The sequence below is a fragment of the Trichomycterus rosablanca genome, chromosome 26 (assembly GCF_030014385.1).
Source record: "Trichomycterus rosablanca isolate fTriRos1 chromosome 26, fTriRos1.hap1, whole genome shotgun sequence".
NCBI classification, from domain to species: Eukaryota; Metazoa; Chordata; class Actinopteri; order Siluriformes; family Trichomycteridae; genus Trichomycterus; species Trichomycterus rosablanca.
In genome coordinates, this window is record NC_086013.1 from 6,041,746 (window position 1) to 6,061,406 (window position 19,661).

Genomic DNA, 19,661 nt, shown 5'->3' on the forward strand with positions numbered 1-19,661 from the left:
AATAAGAATAATGAGCACTAGTGTGGTGCAAGGGTTTAAAACACTACCTCACAAATGCTGACATTCAAATCTTAGCAAAACAGGCATAACTGGCACTGCCTGAAGGGGGAGGTCAAATCGATTGGCATGCTAGCAAGTCTTTCGATCTCTGTAAACACAGTTTTCCTTTAAATAGCACAAATAACTGAAACTGCATCATAATTTAGCCTGATTTAGTTGTTTTCGTAACGCACCCACTGCTAACCACTGCGGACAGTTCAAGCGCTTGAGATCGTGTCAGCGGTGTTACTGGCCTAGCTGGGCACTCAAAAGACAAAGCTGGCTATGTCTGGAGGAGGGATGTGGCTCCATATTAATGCCCATGGTTTTTAAAAATCCTATTAAATGTGCATGGTCAGGTGCCCACACGGAATTAGTACCATATAGTGTATATATTTTAAGTTACATTTACTCATTTTTGATCATCATTTGTGCCACTTTGTGATAACATTTTATAATAGTGTAAGAACCAGTGTCACTGCAATGTACCAGTCATTTCAATGTATTACATAAATGATACTTAATAAACCATGGCATTGCATTTGAGTAATTTACCACATTCACATCTGATCTACAATATGTAACATACACTGAACAGACATAACATCATGACCACTGACAGGTGAAGTGAATAACACTGATAACACTGACTGGCTTGGGGGTTCTTGGTCATAGAAACTTGTGGTGATCAGGGATGTTGGGTCGCTGTCGTTCTGCCTCTCTTGTCCAATCACTCTGGTTTGGGTAGGAGAGGTGGGCACTGATGTCCTGTGAAAGCCTTCATGACCTTGTTACCTGCTCGCTCTCCCTTTTAGTTATGCTGTAATAATTAGGGCTGCCGGAGTCTAAAACTCTCTGTAAAACTGTTTGTCAACTAGCATTGTACATTATTAACTACATTCTCTGTTGTTTTACCCCGAGGGCATTCTGATGGAAACCTGTTTACCCGCCGAGGTTAAGGATTAAAGTCGAGACTGCCGGGACAACGATGCTGCTCCTGTCAGATGTGACGGGTCTGGAGTAATTGCAACGACAAGAAATCACTACAGACTTTATTGAAGACTAGAGCGGATAACAACTCTATTATTATTTAATTGTTTATTTATCTATTTATTACCACTGTATGACTTTTAGATCATTCAATTCTGTGTTTGTATGATTTGTGTAAATCGTGTATTTATTTAAAGTATCCTCCAGACCACCCAAGAAGGATGGGCCCTGTTGAGTCTGGTTCCTCTCAAGGTTTCTTCCTGTAATTTTCAGGGAGTTTTTCCTTGCCACAGTCGCCCTCGGCTTGCTCAACAGGGGTTTTTGTATCTGTTGGTCCTGGATTTTGTAAAGTTGCTTTGAGACAATGTATATTGTAAAAAGCGCTATATAAATAAAGTTGACTTGACTTGACTTGATAATAAAACGGATAGTTCCGGTCCTAAAATCTGACTGGCTGAGTCGCGTTCGAAGCCGTTGTAAAATCCCCGATAAACGCACACCTATGACCACCTCACATCATTCCATATTAATATATTAATACGCCACTGAAAAGAAAAAGTGAATGTTATGTTCGCCCTCATATTGCCTAGCAACACTACATGGGGTCGCAGAAGAATGCTTTTTGTAAGTGTTTTTGTAAATAAAAACATTATAATTTGAACATTGTTGTATTTTATTATATTTTATATTGCGTTTTATAAAAGCAATAAGCCACTCGATACCGTGCGTTACTGATATGATTTTATCACGGGGAAAGACGTTTTAGGCACTCCGCTTCGCAACGCACGGTCTCTCGTGGCTTATTGCTTTATTATTTCTTCATCACGGCACCTGTTATTGGGTAGGATATATTAGGCAGCAAGTGAACATTTTGATGTTAAAAGCAGGAAAAATGGGCAAGGGTAAGGATTTGAGCAAGTTTGACAAGGGCCAAATTGTGATGGCTAGATGACTGGGCCAGAGCATCTCCAAAACTGCAGCTCTTGTGGGGTGTTCCCGGTCTGCAGTGGTCAGTATCTATCAAAAGTGGTCCAAGGAAGGAACAGTGGTAAACCGGCGACAGGGTCATGGGCGGCCAAGGCTCATTGATGCACGTGTTGAGCGTGGTCCAATCCAACAGACGAGCTACTGTACCTCAAAGTTAATGCTGGTTCTGAAAGAAAGGTGTCAGAATACACAGTACATCACAGTTGCAGGGCTGTTTTGGCAGCAAAAGGGGGACCAACACAATATTAGAAAGGTGGTCATAATACAACAAAATATAACAAATAGTTACAAAGACTATTCTATGATTTTGGAACTTACCACAGCCATTATGTACAAACACAGAATATATATTTTTTTTCAAGAGTGCATGTAGAACCTACCCAGGACGTCACTGCACAGCTCACCCAACTAAAATAAGGTCAGCATTACAATTCCACCATACTGTGAAAGACATTGCATGGAGTTGCGAACAAACAACTTTAAAAAAAAAAAAAAAAAAAAAAAAAAAAAAAAAACACCACTGTATTCTTTATTTCCTTTAGGAATATATGGGAGGTGATAGAGTGTCTGATAGAGTGATGTGTAAAAATGAAAATTGATGGGAGTGCTGATGAATGTCACCAGTACATATGCACCCACTTCAAGTGGGTTGTGAGATAGGAAAAAGAGGATTTCTGGAGTGAGTTAGATGAAGTGGTGTAGAGGGTCCTCAAAGAAGAGAGAGTTGTGATTGGAGCTGACTTCATGTCCAGTGTATTATATCCCATGCAGGAGATGCAACCTTTATTGGATTGGAGACTGTAAGGTGATGGCAGAGAAGAGAGTAGTTAGACAGCATGAGATGTCGGTCTGTAGGATGTCTTTAAAGGTGAAGAGGAAGAAGTGAGTGAGGGTCTTACCAAGGATCAGATGGTGGAAGTCATATGAAGAACACTGGTTTGAAATTCAGAGAAGAGGGAATACAGGCTCTGGGTAGTGGTGAAGGGGAGCTAGACAGCTCAGCAACGACTGCAAAATGGTGAGGAAATCAGCACACATGGTGTGACATCTAGACCTGGAGGCTGATCAAAAAGAAATTGGATCTCCAGAGAGAAGAAAAGAGCAGACAGGAGTACAAGAAAATGCAGAATAAGGCAAAGGAAAAAGCATATGGCAAGCTGTATAAGAAGTTGGACACTAAGGAAGATGAAAAGGACTTGTCAGGACTTGGACAAACGGAGGAACAAAGCTGGTAAGGTTATGCAGCAGGTTAGAATAAAAAATGATGCAGATGAGGGTGTGCTGACCAATCAGAAGAGTGCACTAACTACACTGATCAACCATAACATTAAAACCACCTCCTTGTTTCTACACTCACTGTCCATTTTATCAGCTCCACTTACCATAGAGAAGCACTTTGTAGTTCTACAATTACTGACTGTAGTCCATCTGTTTCTCTGCATGCTTTGTTAGCCCCCTTTCATGCTGTTCTTCAATGATCAGGACTCTCCCAGGACCACTACAGTGCAGGTATTATTTGGGTGGTGGATCATTCTCAGCACTGCAGTGACACTGACATGGTGGTGGTGTGTTAGTGTGTGTTGTGCTGGTATGAGTGAATAAGACACAGAAGCGCTGATGGAGTCTTTTAAACACCTCACTGTCACTGCTGGGCTGAGAATAGTCCACCAACCAAAAATATATCCAGCCAACAGCTCCCAAAGGGCAGTGTCCTGTGACCACTGATGAAGGTCTAGAAGATGACCAACTCAAACAGCAGCAATAGATGAGCGATCGTCTCTGACTTTACATCTACAAGGTGGACCAACTAGGTAGGAGTGTCTAATAGAGTGGACAGTGAAGGACACAGTATTTAAAAAATCCAGCAGCGCTGCTGTGTTTGATCCACTCATACCAGCACAACACACACTAACACACCACCACCATCCATGTCAGTGTCACTGCAGTGCTGAGATCATCCACCACCTAAATAATACCTGCTCTGTGGGGGTCCTGACTATTGAAGAACAGCATGAAAGGGGGAGTATTTTGAGGAGCTGACGAATAAAGAAAAAGAGAAGATTGGATGATGCAGAGATAGTGAGCCAAAGTGCATCTGATTAGCATGGAGGAATAAGGGCATCATTAAAACAATGAAGAGTGGAAAGGCAGTTGGCCCAGATGACATACCAGTGAAGGCATGGAAATGTTTAGGAAAGACTGCAGTGTAGTTTAACTAGATTGTTTAACAAAATTTTGGAATGTGAGAGGAGCAATAGGAGTGAAGAAAAAGCACAATGGTACTGATTTTTATGGATAAGGTGATGTGCAGAGTTGCAGTAACTACAGAGGCACTTAAAGGACACAGTAAATTAAAGTGTGGTAAAGAGGTGAAGAAGCGGAGTGCTATGTTATATGGCTTGGCGGCAGTGGCACTGACTAAAAAAGGCAGTAGAGGGAGCTGGAGGTGGCAGAGATGAAAATGCTGTAATTCTCAATGGGTGTGACAAGAATGGACAAGATTAGGAAGGAGTTTATTAGTGGCACAGGGCAGGTAGGATGTTTTGGAGACAGTTAGAAAGGAGAGATTGCAGAGGCCATGTGCAGAGGAGGTATGACAGTTATATCGGCAGGAGAGGAGAAAGAGCCAAAGAAGAGCTTTATGAATGCGTTGAAAGAGGACATTGCAGGTGGTTGGGGTGACAAGAGAATGCTCAGGACAGGGTAAGATGGAGACCAATGATTCGTTATGGCGACCCATAAAGAGAACAGCTGAAAAAAGAATGTTACCATATACACCAATGAAGCATAACATTATAAGCACCTTTCTAATATCGTGTTGGTCCCCATTTGCTGCCAAAACAGCCCTGACCCATCGAGGCATGGACTCCACTAGACCCCTGAAGGTGTGCTGTGGTATCTGGCACCAAGATGTCAGCAGCAGATCCTTTAACTCCTGTAAGTTGTGAGGTGGGGCCCTCCATGGATCGGACTTGTTTGTCCAGCACATCCCACAGATGCTCGATTGGACTGAGATCTGGGGAATTTGGAGGCCAAGTCAACACCTCAGACTCGTTGTGCTCCTCAAACCATTCCTGAACCATTTTTGCACAGCCATCAGGGAATACCGTTTCCATGAAAGGGTGTACATGGTCTGCAACAATGCTTAGGTAGGTAGCTTAAGTAACATCCACATGGATGGCAGGACCCAAGGTTTCCCAGCAGAACGTTGCCCAAAGCATCACACTGCCTCCGCCGGCTTGCCTTCTTCCCATAGTGCATCCTGGTGTCATGTATTCCTCAGGTAAGCGACGCACACGCACCCGGCCATCCACGTGATGTAAAAGAAAACGTCATTCATCAGACCAAGCCACCATCTTCCATTGTTCCATGGTCCAGTTCTGATGCTCATGTGCCCATTTGTTGGCGCTTTTGGCGGTGGACAGGGGTCAGCATGGGCATCCTGACTGGTCTGCGGCTATGCAGCCCCATACACAACAAACTGTGATGCACTGTGTATCCTGACACCTTTCTATCAGAACCTGACTAAACTTCTAAAGCAATTTGAGCTACAGAAGCTCGTCTGTTGGATCGGACCACACAAACCAGCCTTCGCTCCCCACGTGCATCAATGAGCCTTGGCTGGCCATGACCCTGTGCTGGTTTACCACTGTTCCTTCCTTGGACCACGTCGTCTAGCCATTACAGGTTGGCCCTTGTCAAACTCGCTCAAATCCTTACACTTGTTCATTTTTCCTGCTTCTAACATCAACTTTGAGGATAAAATGTTCACTTGCTGCCCGATATCCCACCCACTAACAGGTGCCGTGATAAAGAGATAATCAGTGTTATTCACTTCACCTGTCAGTGGTCATAATGTTATACCTAGTCGGGGTATATTCATTGCTATATACACTATATGTTTATTCCCTTTGTATAAAGCATTCAGTATAGGACCTGCTATTTCAGTGCCTAACCAAGAGATCACAAAAGCCTGAGTAAGTACAATGTGGAAGTACCACAGGCTGGTAAAGCAGTAACATTGCTTGTCCTTTATGGCAATTCTGAATGAAAGTCATCTCCGCCATAGTGGATAAGTGCATAAGGAAAGACCTTGATTCTAAGAAAAGATTTGAGACAGACGGGTAATGTCATGCCTGTTTATTTTCATTATTATACAACTTAGAAGTATAAATATTTATATAGAATACAACATCTATGACATCCACAGAGTCCTCGGATGAAATACAAAACAATACCATACCTCTTATTGCACAGATTCAAAAAGACAAACATCAGGGACCGGGACGATTTATACAAACACTAGTAGTCACAAACTCATAGAGGGAAAAGAAACTTCCAGAACGCTTTAAGTCTGACAGACTCACAATGGATAGATCGACTACTAAAGACTGACAAGTCTTTAAACAACACAACCCGTTGAATAGACACCATGCATCACTACAATCACAATGTCCTGTGACGTAGCACACAGATTTGGCAACTTAATAATACAATATTCAAAATATACATCCATGAATTAGCTGTAAACAAAAACTCAATGTGCTCATTAACATTTTTTTACACAGACCATCAGAATAAAAGGCATGAAACAGAGACATGAACATCCATGGTTGATTTATGACTATATATATGTTGGCTATGACTGGTGACATGATATGCCACATTAAACATTCACATTCACATCTCTATATTAATTTATTACCTCTTAGTCCAGATGCAGTAAGTAGTGTGTGTGTGTGTTTGTGTGTGTGTGTGTGTGTGTATTTAATTTTTTAATAAGGTGCAGTTTATCTCCTCAGACTACGAATACTACATTTACATTCTGAGGGACAGTACGACTTCAGAGTTCACCAAAACAAAATCTCAAATTTACTTTCTTCATGAGACGTGTACATTTCTCGAACATTCATAATAAGCCTCCTCGCAATGCATATTATTTGTAGTCTAAAGACAATATAACTAACTAACTATCATAGTTAGTTTTAATACACCATCACAGTTGTGATGCAAAAAGGACTTGCTACTGTATTCAGACACAAACAAATAAAATAACTGAATAGTCTATGTAATGTAATGTCACTTATCATTAGGTCAAGTGAAATGTTAGCAGTTACCATATTTAGATGCCTTTGAGGCATTTATATAGACCACATTAACAGTCAAAATAAGAGAGTTTAAGCACTGCCTCTGATTCTATAAGCATTTTTTATTCTCATTCACTTGACTAGGTGACTAACTGATGGGTAATAGACTAGGCATAATACAGGAATACAGAAACACAAAAACACAAGTCCTGACTGTTTCAATCCTGACCGACCATAAAGGTCACAATAACAATACCCTCAGTTTTCCACTTGGCTTAGAATATTCAGCACACAAACGATGTTATAAACAGCTGAAAAATCGAGCCCTTAACTTTTTACAGTTTCTACAGCCAAATATATAGCTTTAAACATTCACTTTCTACGATAGCTTTTTTTTGTTCTACATTTATAATTTTTTCTTAGCTATTCAGCCAGTAGTTTTGCAGTGCTAGATGTGATCTCATAATAAGAATACAAGTCTTGAGTAAATCTAAAATCTCGTGAAAGCCGGAGCTTACAGAACCTCACCAGTAGAAATGTGCTGCATCCTAAACCACATAACACCTTTCTTAACAATATTTTAAAACTGTACGTCTGTAAAAGTCTGCACACATTCCCTGACATCAACTGTACCAAGACATGCATTTTCATTAAGAGATCACCGGAGGACACTGAGATGCCTACATGAAATTAAAATGCACTTACAGTATAAGGATGAGTGTACTTACTGCTTCTAGTGTCTGTAATTTCAAGTATAGTCTAAGATCATTTCTGATGAATCTTTATAATCTTTGTTAGCTTATTTTAGATGGCGGCATTTACTGCGCAGACAAAAAGGTCTCTGAGAAACAAACATCTAGTACGGTATACAAAGATACGACTGACATAGCAAAATATATACATAAAAAACATACAACGCTCATATTCATATTCTGATCCTATGGATCACCCTTTGTACAATTAACATTGCTTATGTACAGTAAATTGCATAAAAAATTAATATTTATTAATGCAAATGAAAAGATGTATATGAAGGGAATATGAAATTTTGACACAACCTGCTAAGAACAGCAAGCTGGACTGCCCGAAATAACCTAAAGCCCCTTCCAGATATGCATCCAGAACCATAAGATGATTCCATTATAAAACAGTTCTAGGTGAGAAGCACAGGTTTAAGTGCATTCCCTCTGTGCACCACTACCCAAAACAAACAGCACACTTCATAAAACAATGAAACAAACACAATGGTGGGATTTTTCTTTTCTGCATGAAAAGTGTGCTGAGATACTAACACCATCGCTACAAATACTTCATATGTGGCCGTTACAGAGAATCCATTTCCTAAAGAACGCTACTTTGAATGAGAATATCATTCATTTTTAATACACCCCATTTAACCTAAATTGGCACAATTATACCTCTCATGGGCATTAAGTTGATGCCTAACTTATTGCACACATCGTTCATATGAGCATCTGGACTTCTGGATCTCAATGCAGAAAAGTAATAAAGGTGACCTTCAGCAGCAAAACTGGTCTACATTCAAACCTGCAATCTTTCAGATACACACTGACCCAACCATTATCAAACATCATCCATACAAACATACTAGCCCATCAAGAAACAGTGAAGTAACAGCTTTGTCGGTCCTCAGAAAGTAAAGAATTATAATACAGTGTATGGAAAACAGAAAAACTACATTGATTGCGTCTTGCTGTCCTGATCGGTGACTTGATCAATACCTCCAGTGTTACCAAATATGTCACTTTTTGTTTCTTGTTACGTATTTGGACTGCTTCAAACGGGCTGAATCTTTTTCATGTGCTTGGCCATCCTTTGCCAGGGACGTGGCTCTCTGGGAGTCTTTACGGTTGGCTTTCTGTGAGAAGTCTGATGATTTTGGGTGCTCGACTTTAACGTCTTCATAAGGTCTTGCCGGTTCTGCTGTACTGTGCTCACCAGTGCTGTTCCCAGCAGGCACTCCACTTGACATTTGAACCTTAACAGCAGACGTTAACACAGCACCACTTTGGGAGCCACGGCAGGGCTTGTCTTTCTGTGGTTGAGGTTTCAAAACAAGTGAGGCAGACTCTCTTTGCTCCTTTGGTTTTAGATTGGTGTTGTCTTTAACCACAGTCTGTTCTGGTGCACTGCTGTGTGGTGTTCCTTTCTCTTCGGTTGCCTTTTCACTTCGGTTAGAAGATAGCGGAGATTCTGGCTTGGCTTTGTTTTTGGAGCTTGCTGGGCACTTTTTCTCTGACAATGGTGGCTTCTTAGTTGCCTCGAGTGCTGGCTTGTTTATCTTATGTTCTGAGATGTTCTCTACTTTCAACCTTTCCTCATGTGGGTTTGAGGTTTGATCTTGCCCAGTTATGTTTGTTTTATCACCCTTGATCTGCAGTGGAATGGAACCAGAATCCTTAGACAAAGACCTTGGGAGAGTCTGATTAGCATCTGGATCCTCTTGAATAGTGACAGACTTTACATTTTCAGCACTGGCTGCTCCATTGTGACTTTTAGAAGTGCGTTCTACATCTTCTTTTAAACTCACTTTAGTGTTTTTATCTTTTGGATCTGCCATTCTACCTATAGATGCTGGAGTTTCAGGACTTGCAGCTAAACTTGACTCATTGCTGGACTCTTTTGAAAGCATGCTTATCTTATGGTCTTTGTTTTTTACTTTTGTTTTGCCTCCATTGTCCTTATGACCTTGCATTTTTTTCTCATCTGCACAATTGGGTTGTGTTTTCATAGGTTCATCTGAACACTTCGGTCTGTTGTCTGAGACAGCGCTGGGTAGTGTTTTTGGGGATGTCTGCTGAGCTGGTTTAACTTGTGTGTTGTATGTTGTGACTTCTGTTAAGCACTGAGAACTTTTGTCTACACAGTGTGGAGAGTAAAGAACCACAGCGGGAATGGCCTTTGGAGAATCAGCAATGGGAGCAGCACTGTTGTTTTCCTGTTTGGTCGGAGAAGCAGAATCCACAGACAATGTACTTTGAGTTACCTGGCTATTTGACGTTGGGGTAGCTGCTGGGGCAGAACACGTATGTAAAACTGAAGGTAAGCTCTCTGGAACAGATGTGTTGTCTTTAACTACCAAGGTCTGTGCAGGAATCTGCTCTGATTTTAAACATAAATTCGATGTGCTGGTCGCTTCTTCAAGAGTGCTCTTTGAGTTTTTCTTCTTGGTGATCTCCGTGGTTTCAGCTGTGCTTTCTGGAATCTTGCTTCCACTCTTTACACCATCTTTTGAATGCACAGCTTCGTTAAGCGCACCACAAGGTTTGTCTGATTTTGGAGGCAGAACTATTGTTGAAGCTATAACTGAGCTGGGTGCTCTAACTGTACCATCTTTGACCCCACTTGATGAGTGAGCCTCCTGTGGAACAAGTGTATCCTTGTCAGTGGTAATTTGGCAGTTATTTACTCTTGTCGGACCAACAATGGACTTCGCTACAGCTTTATCAGCATTGCGGGAGTCTGAGGGTACTGCGTCTTGCTTGTTGACAAGGTCAGGGATGGCTGGCATATTAAAATCTGCAGTGCTTCTTTGCTTTGTAGGCTCAGAGTTTTCCACATCATCTTCTTGGTCTTCATTGCTGACCTCCCTTATCGAGGGGGTCTTCCCACAAGCGAAATGAGCGCTGTGTCGAGCAGGCCGTATCTCCTGGGAGGGTTTTAACTTGCTTTCTGATTTTAAGTCAGTTTGTTCTGTTTTGGACTGTTTATTTTTGTCAAGAGTGTGCTCTCTGCTGATGGAACTAACAATGCTGGGTTCCTGTTTTCCAGCACCAGGACCTTCCATTTTGGCTGCGATTGGTGTCTGTTTCTTAGTGGTGTCCTGCAGAGGGCTTACTTTCTCACTGTCGGTCTCTAGCCCAACACTGTGACTTTGGCTGCCTGCCATCTTTAGAAGACAAGAGTCAGTTTTGGACACCCTGGGTCCAGAGAGAAGACCTATATCAAGCGTGCCCTTTAGTGGTTTTAGAGAGGACACAAGCCGTCCCTCTAGTTTGTACTCAGATGACGTCTTTCTGATGGAACCTTCAGTGGATGAGATAATCTGAAGCTTCTCTACTGCACTCTCTCCCCGCCCTGTGTTGATTCCAGGGTTGATGTGAACACAGCCCAGTGATCCTTTTGCATGCTCCAATGTCAGAGCAGAGTCCAGCTGGAGACTTTTGGATCTAGTGGTATTAAAGTGAAGGCTTTCATGAACACCAGGAGTGATTCGACACATGCAGTCATCACGTTCCTCAAAAGACTGCCTCTTACGAGCTAACTCCATATTGGCAAACTTTAAATCCAGCCTGTCTGATTTACTGCCCTCTTTAATCTGCCTGGACAGTTGTCTGTCTGACTGGCTTGGTGCAGATCGAACACCCTCATTTAAAATTGAAACACAGTCCCCAGCGGCACTGAGAGAGTCTCCCATGCTTTCGCATGCTCTGCTGTTTAGTTTCTTGTACAGAACATCCTTAACTGTGGAATTAGCAGATTTACTTTCGAGAGGGCTGGACTCAGAAATGCTTTGGGTTCCTCCAGTGGGTCGTCCATGACACCCCCTCTCCTTATCATCGGTAGTGTGGGAACATGAGGCGAATTCGTTGTCTTGAAAAGCATCTTGCTTTTGCAGGGACTCTCGTCTCTCATGCCAATCCTGTCTTTTTGCCACCACCTTCGCCTTTAATTTCTCCTTATCAAGCTCCTCTACGGATTCCTGGCGGCCAACCTTGCGAGTCACGGGACGTTTTAGGCAGCCCTGCTCAGCAGGTCTAACCCGGGTAATAGTGGGCAGTTCAGAGCTCTCCTCGACACTTTGCAGTGTGTGTTCTCCTCCAGATGCCACCTCGGCCTGGGCTTCCTCTTGCGTTACCTCCAGACTGAGTTTCCGAGAGCACAGATGCTTCTTCTCCCCTGAGTAAGATGGCGAAAGCTTTTCCTCTGATTGAACCCTCTTAAGGAGTGGGGAGCGAGGGGGTTCGGCGCTTTTAGGTCGCACCATTTGCCTGACGATTGTAGGAGGTGAATGCATCTTGGCTGTAAAGGTTTTGGAGCTTCCGACTGAATGACTGAGCAGAGGGGAAGGGGACCGTGGAGGGGAGGTAGGCTGAGGAGTTGGAGATGGCGTTCGAGCTAGAGGGGAGAGCGGGATGCTCCCGGCTGACTGACGGCGGCTTTGACGAAGCCGCTGCCCAGGTAACTTAGGCCCTAAACCATGCAAGGTGTTAGGTCTGATGTGACATGAGCCAGCAGGGGAATTTGGAGCGCTGGAGCTGGGTGAACTGCTCTGAGAGGATGTGCCACCTAAAAATACAGAGGAATAAAGGATAAATCTGTGTCAGGAATAGAAATAGATAGGTATCATATTTATATTTCACTAATGTGAGTGGATTATGCTTATGAGCTTTGACAAGATAAGAGTGCAAAAGATCACATTTACTTTTGTGTTGCATTTAAAATTGTGTGACTTTATTAATAATAATAATAACAATAATGATAATAATAATAATAATAATAACAATAACAATAATGATAATAATAATAATAATAACAATAACAATAATGATAATAATCATAATAATAATAAATATAATAATAAATATTATAATTATAATAATAATAATAATAATAATAATAATAATAACAATAATAAATATAATAATAAATATAATAATAATAATAATAATAATAATAATAATAATAATACAACTGGCTAAAAGAATGTGAAAACCCATCTAACTGTCAAGTTCTGGTCTTTTTACAACATCTATTGCTAATAATTGTTTGCGCCTTGCAGCTCTCCCATGGATGCCATTTTTCCCAGTCTCTTTCTTATTCTGGAATTGTGTACATTGCCCTGCAGTTCGTCTGAGTTAATTTGTGACCTACTTGATAAGTTCATGGTGACATTTTGATAGGTTGGCCACTCCTTAGTGGGTTCACCACTGGTCCAAGGTTACTTTGCTTGTAAATAATGTCTCTTACTGTGTTTTGCTGGATCCCCAGAGCCTTAGCAATGGCTCCCTTTCCAGACTAGATAGATTTCAATTATCTGTATTTTAATTTCTTCAGAACGTGACATCATGTTCTGCTTTATTAGACCTTCTAGCCTGCTTTGAATTTGGTAAACTGTTTGATTTGGTAGCTGAGGGGGCAATTACTTTTTCACATAGGGCTAGGTAGGGCTGAACAGCATTTTTCTTTTAATAAATACACTGATCAGCCAGAACATTAAAAGCACCTCCTTGTTTCTACACTCACTGTTCATTTTATCAGTTCCACTTACCATATAGAGGCACTTTGTAGTTCTACAATTACTGACTGTAGTCCATCTGTTTCTCTACATACATTTTTTAAGCCTGCTTTCACCCTGTTCTTCAATGGTCAGGACCCCCACAGAGCAGGTATTATTTAGGTGGTGGATCATTCTCGGCACAGCAGTGACACTGACATGGTGGTGGTGTGTTAGTGTGTGTTGTGCTGGTATGAGTGGATCAGACACAGCAGCGCTGGTGGAGTTTTTAAATACCGTGTCCACTCACTGTCCACCCTATTAGACACGTCTACCTAGTTGGTTCACCTTGTAGATGTAAAGTCAGAGACGATCGCTCATCTATTGCTGCTGTTTGAGTTGGTCATCTTCTAGACCTTCATCAGTGGTCACAGGACGCTGCCCATGGGACGCTGTTGGCTGGATGTTTTTGGTTGGTGGACTATTCTCAGTCAAGCAGTGACAGTGAGGTGTTTAAAAACTCCAGCAGTACTGCTGTGTCTCATCCACTCATACCAGCACAACACACACTAACACACCACCACTATGTTTTTCACTGCAGTGCTGAGAATGATCCACCACCCAAATAATACCTGCTCTGTAGTGATCCTGTGGGGGTCCTGACCATTGAAGAACAACATGAAAGGGGGCTAACAAAGCATGCAAAGGAACAGATGGACTACAGTGCAACTACAAAGTGCTTCTATATGGTAAGTGGAGCTGATAAAATGAACAGTGAGTGTAGAAACAAGGAGGTGGTTTTAATGTTATGGCTGATTGATGTAAATCATCATTTAGTAGTTTGATGATCTGAAACATATACAGGTATGTCTCAAAAATATGCAAGAAAAGAGGGGAAAATGGGGAGTGGGGCACGTATTTTTTCACAGCACTGTCCTCCTAATTGTTGGTGATATGCATACAATATGCATGGAGCTTGGAAATATGCTTTATAAATTAAACATTATTATTATAATTACATTATATACTTAATATAACTAAATATATAGCAGCAGTTTACAGAAGGCCCTCTGCCCTGTGCTCAAAGACAGGTCCATGGGTTGACAGATTTGGTGTGAAGAAAGTCTACTGGCCTGAAGAGAGCCCTGACCTTAAACCATTAAACATACTTCAATAATAACAGGCCTTATTATCAAACATCAGTACCTGATATTACAAATAAAAGGGCACAAACTGGCACAGACACTCCAGATGCTTGTGAAAAGGCTCGGCGTGGCAGCTATTATTATTGCAAATAATAATAGCTAATGCTGACCTGACTGGTTGAAGTCTGGTGTTGGACGGAAGGGGGTGGTCGGGGAGTGAGGAGACAGACTGTGTGTAGGCGATCCAGGTAGACTCTCTCCTGAGGACAGTGAGCGATTCAGTGAGGTGAAACTTCGGCTGGTATGGAGCAAAGGTGAGGGCTGCATGGCAAAGCGCTTGAACACTGATCGTCGCCTGGAAAGAAAAAGTTTATTACATTATTACAAATATAGCTGTAGTACATTATACAGTACTATATAACCACCATGATGTAAGTAATATTCTATTTGTGAAATATTCTTACCGTTCTTGTGTCTTCTCCTTTTTTGGCTTCTTGGTTCTTCTGATCATTTTGCTCCGGTAACTATTCCTCCTAGCTGGACCAGTTTTGATTGAAGTGTTCTCAAAAGGGGTGGTGGATATGGCAACCTTGCTTCCACTCTGTAAACAAAGAGGCAACTTTACTCTATTGCTTTGATGCTAGCACATTGATGACCAAGATGAAATGTGTCTCGGTTTCTGCTAGCAATAAGAAGGTTGCTACTTTGCTAATTACTAGTAATTACCAAAGCTATTTAAGACCCTACCTGTGTATCCACTGTTTAAAAGGGAAACTGTTATTTAATAAATTTGAGAGTAACTAAATTTACTGATTAATAAAACAGCCCTCATTTTTGTTGCCACATTTGAGGTGGAAATATGTGGCATAGGCATTGGCACCAGCATCTTGGTTGTAGAAAAGATAATTATAGTAACTGTACACACTAGAATGTCCCTCTCACCTTCAGCAGTAGCTCAACAACCTCTGTGTGTAGAAGTCCATGGACCGTTTCTCCATTCACGTGAGTGATTAAGTCTCCAGCCTTGAGGCCGGCCTTATGAGCAGGTCCATTATCCTCCACATTCTAAAATTCCAAAAGTTAAACAAAAAGTTAGGAACTACTGACCACTCTGCCGTAGAAAATATGACTCATTATCCGATTATAATATTTTATTCTGAACTGATCTGATTTAAAAACCGCTCTTACCCAGACCATGTGATAAACAGTATACACATCACTGTCACAAGCATAGACTCGAATAGCCCGGAGTGTAAAGCCGAACTTCTTCCCTGAACTGTGAATGATGATCGGCTGGCGTGAGCTAGCGGCTGAGAGGGAGGAGTCTCGACTGGGGGAGGAGTCTCTTGAGGAGGGGTCTGATGATAATGAGTATGGAGACATTGGACTGGCCAGTGGTGACATGCCAAACACATCTGGAGACATAATACAAGTAATTACTACATCGGCAAGTAATGAAGACATGATTTGTTTTTCACAAGCATAAAGTAGCATTATGTTATAAATAAGAAAAATAATGCATGTGATCATTTATTTTATGTTTATATGAAGCGTATATTAAAATGCTGATTTTAAAAACACAACTTACACTAAATCACAAATACAAAGTTCACAAACTTGCAAACAACTTGCAAACAACTGCATAAGAATTTAAAATCAGGGTGTTTGGGTGGCACAGTGTGAAGTATTTGAACTCGCAAGTGCAAATCTCAGCAACTGTGAATTTTTCTGCATGTGCAATACTTTAACTACAATGTGCAATTTTCGTAATGTCAGTATTATTATTAGTAGTATTATTTAACTTTACTATTCTATTACTATTCTATATATATTTCTTATTTTTTAAACCTGTGGTGTTTTTAACGTGAACCAATGCACGTAATCTCGTTTTTTCTGTACACTTCGGTGTACAGTAAAATGACAATAAAGTAAATCTTGAATCTTGAATCTTGAATTGAAAGCCACCAACCTGGTCCACACAAACACAATAGGTTGGGTTTAAGGGCGGGAAGGTCGGACATGGTCTCTTCCTGCTATGATATCCAATCTCTGGGCGACAGCGTGAGTGGGGAAGGGGAGGGGTCACATCAAACCTAGCGCGGCCCTCTGTATGCAATACGACCCTGTGTGGAAACCCAACACTGGTGGACATGTGTCGGCGGAGACGTGTGCTGTGATCTGGCTCTCCTTGATCAATTTGAGGGGTGCAAATTTTTTTTTAAGTAAATATTAGACATGCCTATTTTATACACCTTTAATTTACATTTATGGCATTTAGCAGGTGTGCATAATATGAATACAATGCTAGCAACAGGTTTAAGAGATCAGTCATTTGCATAAGGGCCCAATAGAGGCAACTTGGCAGTGACCTTCTGACTGCTAGTCCAGCACCTTAACCACTGAACTATCACTACCCTACCTTCCAAATACATCATTAATTATTTTATAAGTTACATCTACCACATGGATAATTTCCCTCACAAACCAACATCAAGACAAGCTGTTTGAACCGGCATGTATAACCTGATGCTTAATACACAATTCATCATTCATGGTTTACAAATCATGCAGATACACATCAAAACTGACCTCCAGGGATCATTAGTGACAGTGCACTGGCAGAAGCTGATTTGGGCACTGTAGCCTTAGGTCTCTGGGAGCTTAGATGGCTGCTGGAATCAACACGTGGCTTGCTGGTACATTCAGGACTGTCTGCTCCCTCAGCTTGCAATGGCAACTGGTCCAGGTGCTCAGAGAAACTGCCTGTTAAATCAAAATGGAAAGAAGGGTTTAGCATTATCAGTATCAAGAAGCTGCATCAAACTCAACACTATTTTTAATTTAGATGTTCTGCATTTTGGGCTGCATTATACAGTTGGTGTGTTAAACAGATTCAAAAAGCTACACTATATTCCTTTCAGCATTGACACTGCTGCACCCGCTACACTCACACAACACATGCTACAATGTCATTACCATGTTGTGTCACCGCCTTAATACCATCTGTGTCATTAGAGGTCCTATAGGGGTCCCTTTTATTGATAAATGGCAACAAAGTGTACATAGCAACAGATGCTGCAGTCAGTTTATCATTACATTGTTACAAAGTAACCAATGAATGTATGTACCAGATGGGTGTACCTAATAAAGTGCTAGGTAAGTCTATATTAAATACCATATAATTCTATATTCTATAAATGTGTGTATTTTAGATCATTATAAACATGGCATCCAACAGAACTTGACTTGTGGCTGCTTAGGGGCAACCCGTAGCCTAGTGGTTAAGGTACAGGACTAGTAATCAGAGAGTTGCTGGTTCAAGCACCACCACTGCCAGGTTGCTGCTGTTGGGTTGTCACACTACTGTAAGTCGCTTCGGATAAAAGCGTCTGCTAAATGCCTAAAATGTAAATGTAGGTGCAGAGATCAAAATAAACCACTGCTTATGCCAATTTGTTTATCAACATAAATAACCAGTTAACTGTTAACTAATAACTCAACGTCAGTTGGTTCTGGGAGTGGCGCTGAGTTTTAAAGATGTTGAGTTTCAAGGTATTTTTCCCATAAGGATGTATGGAAAACCTGTTAATGCTTTCATTCCTGGGGAACTGAATATATTTTAAGGTTTAATGTTATATAAAACCCCATAAAGTATTAGAAAAAACAGCATCACGCTTCCTCTCCACTAATGCCGACCCCTGCTCTGATTTGAGGAGAACGAAGCTAACCCATGCCCCCGCCGACACGTGGGCAGCATTTTGTCACCTACACTAGACGAGATCAGCTGCGGACCAGCACTGTGTACCGAGAGACACACCCTGATCAACACACTCTTTTCCCGTCTCTGTGCAGGTGCCATCAACCAGCCAGCAAAAGTCTAACTATATGAACAACAGGCCAATCGTTGTTCATGTGGCCACTCAGCCCAGCTGGCACGCAGAGCTGAGACTCGATACAATGTATTCGAGATCCCAGCTCTGGTGTGCTAGCGTTTTTTAAATTTATTTCTCCAATGTGTGTCATTTAGGTATGCTGGCAATTAAAAACTCTCTATTTATTGGTTGTAGAGGTATAAGTGACAGTTTAGTTAACAAATTACCAGTTTTAGCTTTTAACCGTGAAAGCTGAGAGAATAAAGTCGAGCACTAAACAAAGCGACAGTCGCACACACAACGAGTTGAAGGGAATGGTCGAGTTTAAGGGCACAGATTTCTCGTTTCAAATTCTAGTTTCTAGTTTCAAATATTTAAAGTGTAAGGGATGCAAAGTTACAAGACACCACTGTACTAGAAAAGATTGAAATGGGCCAATGGGCCCAAGGCCAAAACACATAGTCCCTCATGTTTATACAACTAGAAGTAATGTCAATGTAGCGTAGCTAATCTGCCTGCTGACATGTTTTGAAAGGTTGTAGGAAACTAAGGCACATAGAGAAAACCTATAGAGTAAAATAGCAAAACTCCATACAGTTACTGGAGCTGTGTGTATAACAGTACGTATATCAGTACTTTAATGTATAATCACTGAAAAAGAATACCCAATCAACATGCATGACTGACCTATTACATCACAGAAACCCTCAAAAGCAGATTCATCCATTTCCTCTCTTTTGGAGATACCTGAGAGAGTGGAGTTGCTGACTGGGCTGCATGGTGTGGTGACTTCAGGCTCATCCTGAGGCAGCTCTTCGATAGAGAATGCCACTTTACTTGGCTTTTCCAGGGCCAGTGAGCTCTCGCAGCTCTCCACCTCTGCTGAGATAGCGAACTTAGGCAGAACTCCTGAGCATCTACCCACGCTGGTACTCTCCGTGTCAGAAGAGTGGGAGAGGGAAGGTCTGGATACACACATGACTTTCTGGTTAAAATAACAGTTTATGCTATTGTTGCCATTACAACTGTCTACATCATTTTATTTTTGTTTCATTAACATTAACCACTTTATCCTTGTAAGGGATGCGGTACGTCTGGAAATTCTGGACACCCCCCACCCCCATATATGTTGTCATCCTGCCATCCAATAAACCCGCTGAGACCTTAACTCAGTACTGTGCAAAAGGCTTAGGCCACCACTAGCTCTGTTGTTTTAGCAAAATTTTAATGACTTACCAGAGCTCCTTTTTTAGATATAGGCTGTCTTTTATTACTTTCTATGTCCATGTGATCCAATACTGCC

General features: G+C 41.4%; 1 protein-coding gene across 6 annotated transcripts in view; it reads right to left on the reverse strand.

The window, feature by feature from the left end:
* Positions 1–6,141: 6,141 nt before the first annotated feature.
* mast4 (microtubule associated serine/threonine kinase family member 4) overlaps positions 6,142–19,661 on the reverse strand; it is a 123,234-nt gene continuing 109,714 nt past the window's right edge. For 4 of the 6 annotated variants that reach the window (XM_062988874.1, XM_062988871.1, XM_062988872.1 and 1 more), the window contains 7 exons: positions 19,046–19,323; positions 17,076–17,249; positions 15,675–15,901; positions 15,429–15,551; positions 14,951–15,087; positions 14,657–14,841; positions 6,142–12,413 (listed from right to left, as the gene is read on the reverse strand). In XM_062988874.1, the coding sequence (XP_062844944.1) occupies positions 8,866–12,413; positions 14,657–14,841; positions 14,951–15,087; positions 15,429–15,551; positions 15,675–15,901; positions 17,076–17,249; positions 19,046–19,323 (4,672 nt within the window). In that variant the 3' untranslated portion in view covers positions 6,142–8,865. The remainder of the gene's footprint in view (positions 12,414–14,656; positions 14,842–14,950; positions 15,088–15,428; positions 15,552–15,674; positions 15,902–17,075; positions 17,250–19,045; positions 19,324–19,661) is intronic. The other 2 variants (XM_062988875.1, XM_062988873.1) reach the window with 1 other exon arrangement.